Source organism: Hyaena hyaena, unplaced genomic scaffold, assembly GCF_003009895.1.
Source record: "Hyaena hyaena isolate Hyena2069 unplaced genomic scaffold, ASM300989v1 scaffold_148, whole genome shotgun sequence".
Taxonomy (NCBI): domain Eukaryota; kingdom Metazoa; phylum Chordata; class Mammalia; order Carnivora; family Hyaenidae; genus Hyaena; species Hyaena hyaena.
In genome coordinates this window covers 540,067-555,969 of record NW_024080780.1, presented here as the reverse complement: position 1 = coordinate 555,969, position 15,903 = coordinate 540,067, and the positions used below count along the sequence as shown (strand labels likewise).

The window sequence follows — 15,903 nt, the reverse complement described above, 5'->3', positions numbered from 1 at the left end:
CAGAATCTGGAAAGATGTGGACTTAAAACTGAACTTCAGGAAGCTGGGACTCTCAGAGGGAGGGTTAGGGCAGAAATCACACTCTTTCTGTAATGGGCTAGAGAGTAAATAACGTGGGCTCTGAGGGCCATACGGTTTCTGGAACAACTACTCAACCCTACCATGAGTGAAAGCCACCACAGACAATATGTAGACTCAGAAACTCCAATGAAACTTTATTTATAAAACCAGGTGGCACATCAGATTTGGCCAGGGAGCCATAGTTTGCCAACCCCTAGACCCCTTTGTTAATGAAAGGTGTTTTCACTAATAACGAGAGAGCAAAAGAAAACTTTCTGCATTGGTCTGAGCTCTGGCCTGGGAAAGAGGAAGTCTCCCTGAGAATTCAAAATTCCCAGCTGCCTCTCATACAGGGACAGGGCGGGAATTCAGATTAGCCCCAAGACCGTGGGAACTCAAGTTTAGAAATTAGCAATAATGTGGCCCAAGGTCAGTGACACCCCGGGTGCCTCGTGGGAACAAGGCCAAACTCTTTCGCAAACTCAAGGCAGAGCGCACAAGCCCTACACAGAAACGCAAAATCTGAGCTTACAATTCAAACTCTGAAGAAACGAGAAATAAGCAAAGACAGCACATGGCATAATCAGACCTGCCAAGATTTTCAGGGAATGAAATGTTCAGATCCAGAAGAGGAGGTTTTAAATGCTTAAAGAAATAAAAAGGAGTAAGAAACACGAGCAAAGGGCAATAAACTATCAAAAAGAGACCAGGCAAATCTGAAGGGAAAACAGAACTTTTTTAAAAAGAAAGATTTTATTTTTAAATCTCTATACCCAATGTGAGGCTTGAACTTACATCCACAACATCAAGAGTCGCATGCTCTACTGACTGAGCCTGCCAGGCATCCCCAGAACTTTTCCAAAAAAGAAAGAAAAGAAAAGAGATGCAAAGAAATAGCACAGAATGGAACAGAGGCTGCAAGACAAAAAAAATCTACGAAAGGGCATGTCACAAGGAGCCTTGGATGACGGAAGGAGGTAGCACACATCTACTGAGAGTTCCGGAAGGAGCACATGGGGCAAATGAGAAAAGGACAACATTCAAGACGATAATGGCTGAGAAGGCTCCCAATCTGGTGTAAACGAGGCATCTAGGGATTCAAAAGGAAGACAACCTCAAGCAGTATGTTTTTCAAAGTCCACACTTCACAGACTTCAGAAAGAAACTGCAGAGAAACACACATTATCCACCAAGGACTGGTGTGACTGCAGTACTCTCACTCCCCTAGAAACGACACGACAACGCAATAGAGTCCTCAGAAAGGTGAGAGAAAAAACACCTGCCGTCTGGGGTTATTAGACAACAAAGTGAAACAAATTCTCCAGCCAACAGAGCTCCCTGCCAACAGACCCTTACAGAGGCACTGCCCAAGGACCTATCTCAGGAAGGGCGCTGAACCCAGGACTGAGGCGCCGGAAGGGGTGTCAAGGGATCCACCTCAGCTGGGACTGAAGCTGAAATGACACACTCGCTGAAAAGCGGGAACAGCCGCAGCGTGCGGAGGGCCACAGCGGCGGTCAGGGTGGAGTCGCTGCTCCGAAAGCAAGAAGGCCCTGCGAACGCAGCGGGGACACCCGACGACCGAGGAAGCACCTCCTCCTCAGGAGCACGACTGACAAGGACTCTGCGTCCGGAACGGACCGTGTGCAATGGCAGCAGCGGAAACCGCGCACCCGCGGAAACTTCACGGAGGACGGAGCGCGCGGCCCAGGAACGCACCTGACTGTGGACACCGGCCCGGACACCAGACTGGACACCCAGCACGTCCCCGAGGGCTGGCACGGTAAAGAGCTCCGCCAACCCCTTGTGAGGACGACTCAAGACAGCCTTGAAAATTATCAAAAACCCCGCTCTGTATCACGGGTTCCTAATCACACGTGTGACAATGATTTGTGTTGACCATAAAGTAAACAGAGGTTAGTTCTCAAAACCGACCAGCAGAACACACACACGGGACACAGGTCATGAGAGAAAATGCCACCTGTGGGTCGTTTACAGCGTGTTCCCCCTCATGGAGCACCCCACTCAGCCCCTGCCCGGGCCAGCGGGGAAGGCCAGGCACCCCACAGAGGGGGCCGGGGTAACCCCTCACCCTGGCGGCGATGGGCCCATGGGTTCTGCGTGCAGTGAGAAGAGCAGGCATAACTGAGCAGAAACACGGACAGAAAGTCATGAAATGAGGGGAACTGGGCTACTGACCCCGCGATCGCTCTTTCTCGCAAGCCCATCACACCCACGCGGCCACCTGCAGGCAAAGACACGTGGAGCCAAGCTTCTCAAGAAGTCCTTCCACTGGAAAGGAAAGGGGCATTTCACACCCTAACTCTCCCTCTAAGAATATGAGGGAGAGCAGGAGCTGAGAGAGGGCAGTGTCAAGAGCTTAAACAAATCCTCACGGTGCAAAAATGATATGAATGTAGAGGACGTGGGGAGAATGTGCGCATGAAATTCTTAAAATCTCAGGAACCGGTACTGCCCAAACATACTCGGCAAAATGGACAATCAGACACAGCTAAGAGCATATGCAGAAGAATGTTTCCTAGGAAGCACGTCTCAGTATTTTATGGAAATGGATACACTGATTTAACTGCATTTTCCACTATAAATAGTAAGAAATCTATAAATAAAACAATTCCAAACATACCTGATAACCCTCTTTCATGTATAAGTAATTCTTTGTCCTTTTCTATTTCATCCGCGGCACGATACATGTCCTCCTCACTGAAATCACACCAAATTAGACATTTCAAAAATTTGTTGCACGGACATTTTCCCTCTTATTGCAGTATGCGCGTGCTTAAAAAAGCTGTAAGACACTCAAAGTTTAACTTTTTCATGTTACATGACGATGACTGATGAAGTGTGGCTCTTAAATCCTTGATGCACACGTTTCTCTCACTCTGCTTCACAGTTTCGTACGTCACAAGCATATTTTACCATCACTACTTTAAAAACAAGGGTCGGGAAAATATCGATTATTTCAAGTCCTCAAAACGAACAACCCTCCCAAGGCTCCGAGTGCTCTGACCCCCACATCCACGCAGCCACCCACGTCCTGTGGCACCATCCCTCCTGTCCCACATGCTGAGCTGCTGCCAATCTGACTTGGGACTTACGTGATGGGCTCCCGAAGAGTCTCTCTCTAGCCTCATTTAGTGACTGAACAAGAACCTACTATGTACTAGAAAGGAGGAAAACCCCACAGGTGCTAGACAGGGACTGATAAAGCGTATCTCCTTTTCCCCCAAGATAAACCACAACCTGACAATGATGAGAAACAGAAATACCAACTCTGTCTTGGCTAAAAACCACAAGGCAAGTGGAAGCCCACACAGTCCAAAGTGGACAATGAAATAGCACATGACGGAAGACAGGACAGCCTCCGTGCCGGTGGCTGGTAAGACCAATAAACTTGCAGAACCCCAGGAAGGCTCAGGGTGCCGGAGACACCCAGAGCTGAAAACGAGGAAAGTGGCTGGCGTAGACGTATGCTATAATCGGACCCCCAACCCTATGCCAGCACACCCCCAATCCTCACACAAGACAGAGACCCCAGGTCCAATGAATCACAGGAAGGAGTTAATAAGGTTAATAGCAAATAAGGAATTAAGCGACGGACCCGAGAAACTCCCGTCCCCAGTTACCCCAGCTCCCAGCACACGGCCCAGCACAGCGGGGGAAAGAGGAAGGAAGAGGTAAGCCGGAACAAGAGACAAAAGAAGGGGTACTGAGAGAAGCAGACTGAAGTGGGGAATCTAACATACCCACCTTCTCCCACGTCACTGAAACGAGGATGGCTCCCAAGAAGCAGGAAGTCTATATATGGACCTAATCTGCCACTCTAGCTTGTACCCCACGCTTCCGTCCAAACACCTGACCAACACCGGCCTAGGCTTTTCCACCTGGGGCTGGCTCCCTCCACTCTCTCTGCTCAACACGCGGCTCACTGCTTAACACATCAGGACGCACGTGGCATGGGCGGCCCTGCCCCAGAGCGCCATGGCTGGAGTGGGGACCCGGAAGTCATAACGTCAGGGTTTAGCCACTCCTTGGCACCTTGCTAGCCCTGTGTGTGCGCCCATGGAACTAAAGGAACTATACCTCTCAGTACCTAAATGTAACCACCTGTAAACAAAAGACAGTAAGAGCACTTTCCTCAAAAGATGTTGTGAAAAGACACACGTAAATTATGAGCGCTCTGAAGAGTCAGCTGCTCTGATTCTCATGCGACAGCCCTGGTGCAGAGTATTAATCAACAATTCGCCCAACAGTTATTTCCTATTCCTTTTTTTCTCTCTCGATAAAGGTGATGGTGTGGAGGGGCCTACTTTTTAAAATACTGTGGGGCTGAGGGGACATCTTAGGAAAAGGTACTTTCCATGTGCTCTGACCCCCGTGAGGTTCCAAGGAAAAGCCATGGCGTCACCCCGGGAGCCCACGCCAGACATAAAAGCAAACAGAAACCAGATTCGCAGGGAGCTTACATCAAACGCCTAAAATAAAAAGGGACTAAACAGGTTAGTTCTTCTTTCAACAATTTCATTGTACCTTCCGGCCTCTTTCCTAGCTTTAGCAAAGAGGAGAGAAATTGTGATCCTACAAAACAAGCATTTAAGTGATCATCATCAGAGGCACGTCTTCAGGCAAGCCACTTCCCTAATCTGGCCTTAGTTTTCTCATCTTCAGAGTGAGAGGAGTGGGCAAGATCCGTACGCTCTGCGTGGTTCCTCTTCCAGACCTGAGGTTCTAACACGCTATGAACCTATGTGTTGTTAAAAAATTGTGCTTCAAGAGAATTCTGTGGCTATGCTGCAGGCACATTTGGCTCTACTTCTGTCCTCTTCGTTTTTAACCTGCAAAATAACCAAAGTGCGATCACAACCCCAGGGCCCAGAGGAAGTTCCCTAAACAAGCATCTCCGGGAACAGCCACACATACAAATCCCCACAATGTCCAATAGGAAAGAAACGAAAAGAAATCGACAGGAGAACAAAATGCAAAGGGAAGACAGAGGAGAAGGAAAGATTACTGGAAATAAAAAAGCAGTGATTCAAGATACACAAAAGAAGCAAAGCAGAAACTGATGAATGGGAGGCCAGAGCACATTCAAATTACTTCAGCCACAATCAGATTTCATTCAGATCCTGTGCACAACTGTTTGCCAACTTCCCTAGCCATCAAGGACAAGCATCCAAGGACATTTGCTAACTTCACAAAGCCACCAAGGAAATGGTAATATGGCTTCTAATTCCTTGGAGAGAGAATAAATTTTAAGTTTAAGCAGTAAGTTCTATTAGTATGGTCAGAGGAGAAGATATCTAACAACCAAAATGAAATAGTCACCCAACATAATGACAACCGACTGGAGAGAGAGAGAGAGAGAGAGAGAGAGAGAGATGTGACAGCAAGAAAAATAAAAACTTTAAGAAACTAGTTCATGAGGCGCCTGGGTGGCTTAGTCAGTTAAGTGTCCGACTTCGGCTCAGGTCATGATCTCACGGTTCGTGGGTTCGAGCCCCGCGTTAGGCTCTGTGCTGACAGCTCAGAGCCTGGAGCCTGTTTCAGATTCTGTGTCTCCCTCTCTCTCTGACCCTCCCCAGCTCACACTGTCTCTCTCTCTCAGAAATAAATAAAACATTTTTAAAAATTAAAAAAAAAAGAAATAGAATAAGCTTTTGCTTTAACCTTTTTAAGCATTGAAATATTAATAGTTGAAAATGACAAATGAAGCATTTACCAATTTATTACACATAAATATATTGTTTATTATTTATAAATGTGTTACTTATTTTTTATGTTTTTGTTGTACATTTATTACATTTAAGTAACTAGAAGCTTGAATTTTTGTTATGAGAAAGGAGGATGGTGAAATAATAAAAGGAAAAAAGGATATTATGGTGTAAGATAAAACGGTCAATGCTGTCCAGTTGCAGCAATTCGGGAATCTTTTGTGTTTAGGAATTAAGTTGGAGGTGGAATGGGGAGTGTCTACCATCCAGCACTAACGGGCCACCAAAACCCGAGGACTCAAAGAATCCCCACCGCAAAAGGCTTCCTTCTAGAAAACATACAGATAGCTAGAAAACTAAGACAAAAGTCTTAAATGGGATTTGATTATTTGGGAACAATGGCAGCAGAGTCATGCTCAATTACACGCCTCAGTTAAATTTTAAAACCAAAACCCAGTAAGTTCTACTTAGAAAATTCCTAGAAATTCTTAGTTTAGCACCACAATGTTATTTTAAAGTGTGTATTTTCAAGCTCCCATTTTCTCTTAAGCTTGAGATGAAATATTTTATTAATATTAAGGCAATATACGGATTAAGTTACATGACTCTGCATACTAAATTATAATCTCTCTTGCTCTGTTTAAAGACTCGGATTAATGATAAATTTTTGAAAACTTAATTACAAACTGCTTACGACATGCAGACAAAATTCTGTTATTGCCACGAACAAAAGCTATAAACTAAAAACTAAAAACACAGAGGTCAGTGCAGCAAGACATTTCTGCAAAGCCAGGTTTTCAATTTCTGATACAAGTAAACATGCGGACACGGAAAAAGTCAATTCTAACTTCTATGCAAAGCGAAGCCAGTATGTGAACCACTCGCCATCATGAACATTTGCATTAAGTTCCCCTCTGTTGTCTAAAAAAGCTAAACTGAGTAGGACTTTGGTCAGCTCTCTGGACTTGAACGCTGCAGTTCATGCTTAACGTGGCCTGTCCTAGAACACCAATGGCCCCGGCAGTGTGGGTAAGACGGTGTCAGCCACCGTGACACCAATGTACCTTCCCACAAAGGCACAGGAAAAGCAGAGACCGCTCAACCCAGCCCTTCTCCACCACTTAGCGGCTGTAGAGATGGGTGAACAACACATTAAATACAGGAAAGTACCGGCACCCAAGCCAAAATTCCACCTCCCTCCTCCAAGTGGACTTTCCATGGACTCCACGTGACTTCCAGAGGTATCTGGGGACAACCCAGACACCCTCAACAATGAGGTTTGAAACAAGCTTTACATCCAGGTGGGAGAAGGGGCAGGAGGGAGTAGCTGTTATCCTGTCAAACACACCCCACATGAGGTCAGGAGTGAGGCAGGTGGGAAAACACAGAGCAACACCCAAGAACGATGGTTTAACAACTTGTTCGCAGTCCTTTTGAAAATCCACAGCTTTCACCAGAACCTCAGCCCAGAAAATACACATCAAATTTCACCTTCAATTTCAGAGGGGCTCACAGACATGCGCTCCTCCATCCACAGCCGGCCTATGGACCCTAGATTTAAACCGTGTCCTTACCATCAGGCAAAGAGGGGCCTTGGAGCAGTCTTGCTTCTCAATTCCCTAAGCATGTCTGGCCTGGCCACCAACCATGTCCCAGGACCATCCTGGCCCTCAAGGATGTGGCATGGATTATCTTAGCTGAGGACAAGAAGTAGACACAGCCTAAGTTTTAAATGTAGGGGTAGGGGGAGCAGGGGATAAATCACAGTCAACCTGCTCATAGGAACGGGGAGGAAGCTTCAAGAAAAGTCAACCAAATCTGGTCTGGTCTAAGACGTCTTCAAATCAGACCATTAGTCATCTTGTGAGCCATTCTTGTCCAGGGGATGACAGCCAACTACATCTCTCAAACATGCTAGGAGAGGTCCTTATAAACCATGTTCCTCTGTCTGGTTCTGCTGAAAAGCCAGAAAGAGATGGGGGTGAGGTTCCCATTGAGGCACCAGGGAACTCGGCCCTCAAACCCATTCTGTCTCCCTGGCCGAGCTGCCCCTCTGGAATCTGCACCTATTTCCTAATATGTAAAATGACAAACCTAGGCTGGGTGGGTTTTTTTCCCCCCACATCCCTTTCAGACTAAATCTGTAATTCTACTGCAGCAGTAAGAAGAGGCGTGCCTCAAAACCTTCTGGGAAGGAAGGAGTGCTCTTTCTCACCATGACCTACTTCCCTAGGTTTTGACTCTGGAAACTTGCCAAATAAGTATGCATACTTTTAGGAACAGGACTCTGGCCCCAAAGTTGCTGCATCTCATGCGGGCATGAGAATGCTCAGGCCAAGGCTAAGGTGCAGCTTCCGGGAGCAGGGTCTCTCACCAGGGAGTCCTGGCTCTGACCACCAGGGCAAACACAAGGCGGCAGCAGTCAGAAAGCAGCATGGGCTGGGAGGGGGGCAGAAGCAGAAGACACCCCCACCTTCCCCAGCCCACTTTACCCTCTGCAGAGTCTGCAGGAGTTCTCTAACCCAGAGAGCAAAGCTGCAGCCAGAGACCACACCAGCTCACACATGGATAGGTCTGTACAGTGGCTTCAACTTAAAAATCAAGGTATATCATCAAAAAGTCAGAGTATTTGGATTCTTTAAATACAGACAATCCATGGGGCGCCTGGGTGGCTTAGTCGGTTAAGCATCCGACTTTCGCTTAGGTCATGATCTCACGGTTCGTGGGTTCGAGCCCCGCGTCAGGCTCTGTGCTGACTGCCAGCTCAGAGCCTGGAGCCTGTTTCAGAGTCTGTGACTCCCTCTCTCTCTGACCCTCCCCTGCTCACGCTGTCTCTCTCTCTCTCTCCTAGAAATAAATAAAACATTTTAAAAAAATAAAAAATAAATAAATAAATACAGACAATCCAGCAAGCACAGGATAGAACCTAGAGGACTCTGACCCCAACAGCGATGGACACAGCTCTCCAGAAACCCATGGCCCACACCTGGCCAGCCCTGCTCACGAGGTTACCCGCATAGCTCCTGGCAGGAGTTCTCCACCGCCTATTCCAAAGCTTTCCCCGTAGCCATTAACACATTAAGAGTGGATAATACCATCCCAGAGGGTTTAGATGCTCAATAAATGAGAATATCAACGCCCGTGGTACAGAACCGGGCACACGAAAGTTACTATAATACACTAGCTGTGTAGCAGGCCTGCCGAGCACCCCTTTTTTGGAAATGGCAAAAAAAAAAAAAATCTAAGTTGAACACACTTTACAATTCAACTTGCCAGCCAATTAAGTTATCAACATAGTTATCTGAGTGCTTCCATTAATTCTGGGATTCAAAGGCATTTATAGGCGCCTAGAACCTGAAAGTGCAGAAAAAGTTTCAGCCTTCAAGTGCATACTCCGCTTCCACCTTCCCCACCCTAGAGCTTTGCTCAAACTGTAAATTCTTCCGACTCGGGCTGCCTTCTTGATAGTTCGCCGAATAACTGCTGTAGCCTGCACTACCTTTCGTATTTAAAAATAAAGGGGCGGGAGGAGAGCTTGTTAAGCTCTTAACGGGCAAAAGGGAATTGGGTCAGACTCGGTCCAAAGTCTATTCAACAGGTGGGGCGGTCATCAAGCGGCAAGTTGCCTTCCAAGAACAAACGTGTCGCATGGTTCGGGTTTCTTTGGGCTGTGACAGAAGCAACCTTACTTCCTTCCCCAACCAGCTCGGGGGAAAGGTTCACTGGGAGTTAGCTAGAACACTACGCTTTTCCGGTTTGTTCCCCAAGTTCCTGGAGCTCTGTTTTAACTTTGGAGCATGCAGATGTAAAAAGAGGGGGCACTGGGTGACCAGGCTGTGAGACAGGCCCTGCGGGGAAACCGCTGGTACCGACACTGGACACAAGCGTCTTCGGACTCGCCTCCGGCGCCGACGACCTTACCCCGAATACGGGGTGCGAAGGGCTCCTAGCCGGCTACTCCCCAGCCCACCCCACGCCCGGCCTTCCCGAGGGGACCGAGCTCAGCGCCCCCCGCCCGCCCCCTCTGCGCCCCGCGACTCACTGCTCGGCTGGGCACCGCGCCGCGGTCCGCGGCTGCCCGCCGGCCGCCGCCTTCCCGCCCTCCCGCGCCGCGGCTCTCGCGGGGCCCGGGGACGCGGCCCCCGCCTCCCGCGCCGGCTTCTCGGCGCAGCTCGCGCCCGGCCACGATCCGGGCTGGGGCATGGTGCCCCGATTCATCGGGCCACCGCCGGCGGCGGCGACGCCGAGGTCCGCCCGCCTCCGAACGACCCGGAGCCCCTCCCGTCGGGGCGCCCGGCCGTGGCCGCCGCCGCTGTACAGCCCGCCGGCTTCCGAGGCTGCGCAGAACGCTTCCGCACGCGTCACGCCCGCCGGCCCCGCGCCCTCTGACCCGCGATGAGGGGGCGTGGCCCGCTAGGCCTGGGTGGGCGGGGAGTCGTTCGACGCCGCGGCTGGGCCAGCGGCGGCGCGCGCTGAGCCGCGGTCGCTTAGAAGCCCTGCATGGGGTGGACACTGCGCATGCTCCACACAGCTGGTCCAAACCGCGGGGGGCCGGGGGGGGAATTCCCCGCGCGTCAGGTTTGCGGTGGATGTTGCGGCCCTTCCGGGGCGTGAACGGGAGGGGAAAACGCTGCACGAACGGCGGAACGCGAGCACGAGGGGGGCCCGCGTGGGGTGTGAAGAGTGCTAACGCGTTTGGGCGCTTGCACTGTCATTCTGGACTTCCGAACCGGGCGGGGTCGCCTCAACCGTGAAACGGAGGATGTGGGCAGCCTGAGCGACGTGCGGCTGGCCTGGCCTTCCCCGAGTGACAGCTGCGTCGCCACCCGCCCCCGAGCCCGGAGAGCTCTGGGCTCGGGCGTGGGGTCAGGCGTGCCGCTCCCGGGCTGCGTGTGACGGTCCCTCCCGTCGGCGAGGCGGGAGGCCGGACTGGTTCTCCCGGGCCGATGGGCGGGCTCTGCACTGCGCGCTCCTGGGCTGTTTTCTTTAAAGTGAAACTTGATGGAAGGGAATACGAGCAGAGCAAAGGGAAAATATTAACAGACCTCAAAGACCAGAAGAAGGCGAAATGCTTCATCCCTGGGGAGAGACTAGCCTAGCCTCGAAGGATGAGCAGTCAGGGAATGCACAGGGGTATTCCTAAGGCGGAGGGAGGGTCCAGGATGTGGAGGGAGGGAACCCATGGGCACTTCCGAAACCTGCAACCGTTCGGGGACAAAACAGGCAGGTAGCAGGAGATTTTCCTGAAAAATGAAACTGGAAGAAGAATGTTAAGAGACCAGATGGTAAAAAGCCTCCTTAGGCTAAAGAGGGAACTTGTGCTTGATCCTCCCGAAAGATTGGAAGGTGGAGACTATTTTATTTTATTTTAAATATTTTTTTAACTTATTTCTAGGAGAGAGAGAGAAAGACAGCGTGAGCAGGGGAGGGTCAGAGAGAGAGGGAGACACAGACTCTGAAATAGGCTCCAGGCTCTGAGCTGGCAGTCAGCACAGAGCCCGACGCGGGGCTCGAACCCACGAACATCGAGATCATGACCCAAGCGAAAGTCGGACGCTTAACCGACTAAGCCACCCAGGCGCCCGGGAGACTATTTTAAAAGATCACTTTGCAGTTAGAGAAAAGATGGGGAAAGGGCAAAACGAAGTCCACGCGGGGAGGCTAGATGGTAGTGGGCATCAAAGGGAGAAACTGGATGGACGAATATTTTTTTTCCCTCCAAGAATATTGAAGGAAAGCCGTCAAAAGGCACAAACTTCCGGTTTTAAGATAAATAAGTACTAGGGATGTAATGTACAACATGATGACTATGTCCAACACTACTGTATGATATATAACAAAGCTGTTAAGGGTAGATCCGAGAATTTTTTTTTCTTGTATCTATATAAGATGATGAATGTTAACTAAACCTACTGCGGTCATCATTTCACAGTATATGTGAATCAAGCTGTCGTGTTATACACCTTAAATTGATGCAGTGATGTGTGTCAATTATTTTTCAATAAACTGGAAAAATAGGGATAAATTGTACTTTGAGGCGAAAAACTATGGGGTGGGTTTTTCCCTTTAATTTTGAAAAAGTAATAAGCACACATGCTTTAAAAAATTCAGAGCATACAAAAGAATATAGGAGCTGTATTTCCCATGGCTATTCAGGATGTGGGATTAGAGTGGGGTGAATAGTATCTGCCCAAATTCATGTCCACTTGGACGTCAGTGTGACCCACTTGGAAATAGGGTCTTCACAGATGTAATCCGTTAAGATGAAGGTCTTACTAGATTAGAGTAGGCCAGAAATCCAATGACCGGTGTCCTTGTAAGAGGAGAGGATGCAGAAATATAGTGACAGAAGAAATAAGGATGCGTGAAAATGGAAGCAGAGATTGGAGTGTTGTAACCATATGCAAAGAAATGCTGGAAAAGGCAAAGAAAGATGGTTCCAAAGAGTCTAGAAGTGTGTCCCTGCTGACAACTTATTTCAGACATCTATCCTCTAGAACTCTGAGGGAATAGGTTTCTGTTGTTTTAAACCCTCATTTTTTGGTACTTTGCTGTAGCGGCTAAAAAACTCACAGATCAAGATGAAGAATGACAAAATTTTATCAGGCTGAATTTATTGGAAAGGGCCCACTAAGTAGATATTCTAGATACAACATTTTACCTCCAAGGGTTAGAAAAAGCTTAACCCTTTTAACGGGTTGAATGATTGCTGAGTATGTCTTTTCTATTATGCATGTGAATCTGGGGAAATAATCATAAGATAGGTTTAGGGCCCACTATGAGAAGGACCTGAGCAATACCCTATTGATCACTTGACGTCCATCCTCCCCAAAGTGCCTACACTAAATGAAGTGCCCGAACTGCCTAAGATACTATTGGGGAAGGTACCCAAAGGCTTGGAGGTAAGCAGGTTGACACGTTAGAATGGACTTTCTATGTAAGACTTGCTCATCCACCCCAGAAGGGTCCAAAAGACATTACCCTTTACCGTGACTGTGAGAAATAAATCTATGAGGGGAGTACCAGCATCTTTAAAGAGCTCTGCAATGTTTCTTCTCTGTAATCCGGTAAATCTCACAGTAGAAACTACTACCATAAAATTGCGATTCCTAAATGCAGTGGGGATAATAGAATCCTAGGATGGCAGGGACCAAGAGGTGGCACTTAGTTGCCAAAAACTAGATGGCTGTGGTTACTGTGATGGACAGAGGAACCAAAGCAGTAAGCAGATTGTCTGACTTGCAGACACCTATGACATTCCACTTGATCATAGTGTCCCTAGGGGGGAAAAAAAAAGAAATGGCCTATCTACTAAATTCATAGTTGGTATAAACAGAAGAGTTCTAGGTCTAGTGAACAGAAGTCCTAAATTGCATCACCAAAACAGAAAGTCACAGCTCCTCCATCATGTTCTAGACTTGAGCCAGTTTATACACTTAGAATTCTTTGAATGAAGGAGTGACCAACTCCTCTTGAGGAAGGACCTTGCTACACTGCCAAAAATGTGTATTATTTATTAACAAACTTAAGCTTTTCTAACCTTCAGAGGGAACATGCTGTATCTAGAACGTCTGCTTAGTGGGTCCTTTTCAATAAAGTCAGCCAGATAAAATTTGATAAGTCTTCATCCTGATCTCTGTTAGTTTTCTAGGCCAAGTTCTCTTGAGGAAGAACCTTGCTAACATTGCCAAAAATGTATATTACCCTTCCCCCAAAGGGTCCTGTGGCCATCTACTTGGGTGATTGTACATTGAGGGAAAAGAAATAATCACACTTTGGGAGATTAGTAGACCATGGCTCGAACTTGACACTGATTCATGGAAACCCAAAACATCATTGTGTCTACACAATGTAGGGTCTTATGGAAGTCATGTGATTAATGGAGTTTTAGCTCAGGTTCATCTCACATTAGGCCCAGTGGGTCTCTGAGCACATCCTGTGGTTGCTTCCCCAGTTCCAGAATGTGTAATTAAAATAGATATGCTCAGTGACTAGCAGAATCCCCACATTGGTCCCCTGAGCTATAGGGCAAAGGTTGCTATGGTAGAAAGGGCCAAATGGGGGCAACCTGGGTGGCTCAGTTGGTTGAGCGTTCAATTCTTGATTTCAGCTCACATCATGATCCCAGGGTCATGAGATCAAGCCTTGAGTCAGGCTCCACACTGAGCATGGAGCCTGCTTGAGAGTCTCTCTCTCTCTCACCCTCCACCCCTCTCCCCTGCTTGTGCTCTCTCTATATAAAAATGTTTAGGCTTGGGGCGCCTGGGTGGCTTAGTCGGTTAAGCGTCCGACTTTTCGCTTAGGTCATGATCTCGCGGTTCGTGGGTTCGAGCCCCGCGTCGGGCTCTGTGCTGACTGCCAGCTCAGAGCCTGGAGCCTGTTTCAGTCTGTGTCTCCCTTTCTCTCTGACCCTCCCCTGCTCATGCTGTCTTTCTCTCTCTCTCCTCTAGAAATAAGTAAAAAATATTTAAAAAAATATTTAGGCTCTCTGCCTATAAAAATGTAAACCAAAAGCAATACCACATTCTTGGAGGGTTTGCAGAAATTAGCTCTACCATCAAGGACTTGAAAGTTGCAGAGGTGGGGGTCACCTGGTGGCTCGGTAGGTTAAGAGTCCGACTTCCACTCAGGTCATGGTCTCATGGTTTGTGAGTTCAAGGCTCACGTCAGGTTCTGTGCTGACAGCTCAGAGCCTGGAACCTGCTTCAGATTCCGTGTCTCGCTCTTTCTGCTCCTCCCCCTCCACTCACACTCTGTCTCTCTCAAAAATAAACATTAAAAATTTTTTGAAAAAAAAGTTGCAGAGGTTGTGATAACTACTACATTCCTGTTCAACTTGCCTATTTGGCATGTGTAGAAGACAGAGGGATCTTGGGAATGACCATGGATTTTTATAAATGGAATTAAGTGGTGATTCTAGTTGTACTGCTATCCCAGAAGCGGTTTCATTGCTTGAGCAAATCAACACATTCCCTAGTACTTGGTATGTAGCTGTTGAACTGGCAAATGTTTTTTCCCTCTACACCTGTTGAAAAAGACTACCAGAAGGAATTCACTTTCAGCTGGCAAGGCCAGTTATTCACCTTCACTGTCCCACCACAGGATATATGAACTCTTTAGCCCTATGTTATGGTTTAGTGTGCGGAGGCCTCCTTTCCCTTCGACAGAAAATCACACTGGTCCATTACATTGAAGATTATATGCAAGAAGTAGCAATTGTACACATATTGGTAAGATATTTGCCTTTCAGAGGATGGGAAGTAAATCTTGTAAAATTCAAGAGCTTTCTTCCTCAGTGAAATCACTAGGGGTCCAGTGGTATGGAGTATATCAAGGTGAAAGATAAATTGTTATTAAAGTAAGAGGCGCAACACCCAGTGGGAAAAGAGCAGTGGCTGCCATGGGTCCAGGCTACTGTGCAAGGTGTTCTATCTTTTGGGTCATAGGATCCAGTAAATCCAATGGTGCATGAAGTAGCAGCGGCAGATAGAGATGCTGTCGAACCAAATAACTCAAACATTAGAGTTTCTTTTTTTAAGTGTTTATTTATTGAGAGAAAGAGAGTGAGGGAGGGGCAGAGAGACAGGGAGAGGGAGAATCCCAAGCAGACTCCACACGGTCAGCAAAGAGCCAGACAAGAGGGTTGAACTCACCAACTATGAGATCATGACCTGAGCCAAAATCAAGAGTCAGATACTTAACCAGCTCAGCCACCCAGGAGCCCCTAAATTAGAGTTTCTTAGAGAAAATTGTGAGAAGTAAACCTATGAACTGTGATATAATTACAACTAGCCTGTTCTTATGATGAGATGAATAAATAATAACAAAAATTGATAAGCCTATGTAAAAGTCTATTTATTAACATTGCTAACCACAATTCTAGTTAGTTTCCAGCTTCCCCTTAGAATCAAACATCCCTAACTAGACAACGAAAAGCTGTATGATGAAATTATAATTTGTAGGTCTTTAGACTCGATAACTTATATTTGGCATCACTTTGAAATAATGTTAACTACTCAGTTATCATTTCTTCAGTTGCCTTGCCTAAAATAGTTAATTCATGAAAGACTCCGAGTTCCTTTTCTTTGAAAACACAGCCCTTACTTGTACAGGG

General features: G+C 47.5%; 1 protein-coding gene across 1 annotated transcript in view; it reads right to left on the bottom strand.

Annotated features, from left to right (window-relative positions):
* OTULIN (OTU deubiquitinase with linear linkage specificity) overlaps positions 1–10,117 on the bottom strand; it is a 28,793-nt gene extending 18,676 nt beyond the window's left edge. The window contains exons 1-2 of the mRNA XM_039238828.1: positions 9,832–10,117; positions 2,705–2,781 (exon numbers count right to left, since the gene is read on the bottom strand). Of these exons, the coding sequence (XP_039094759.1) occupies positions 2,705–2,781; positions 9,832–10,007 (253 nt within the window). The 5' untranslated portion in view covers positions 10,008–10,117. The remainder of the gene's footprint in view (positions 1–2,704; positions 2,782–9,831) is intronic.
* Positions 10,118–15,903: the final 5,786 nt, after the last annotated feature.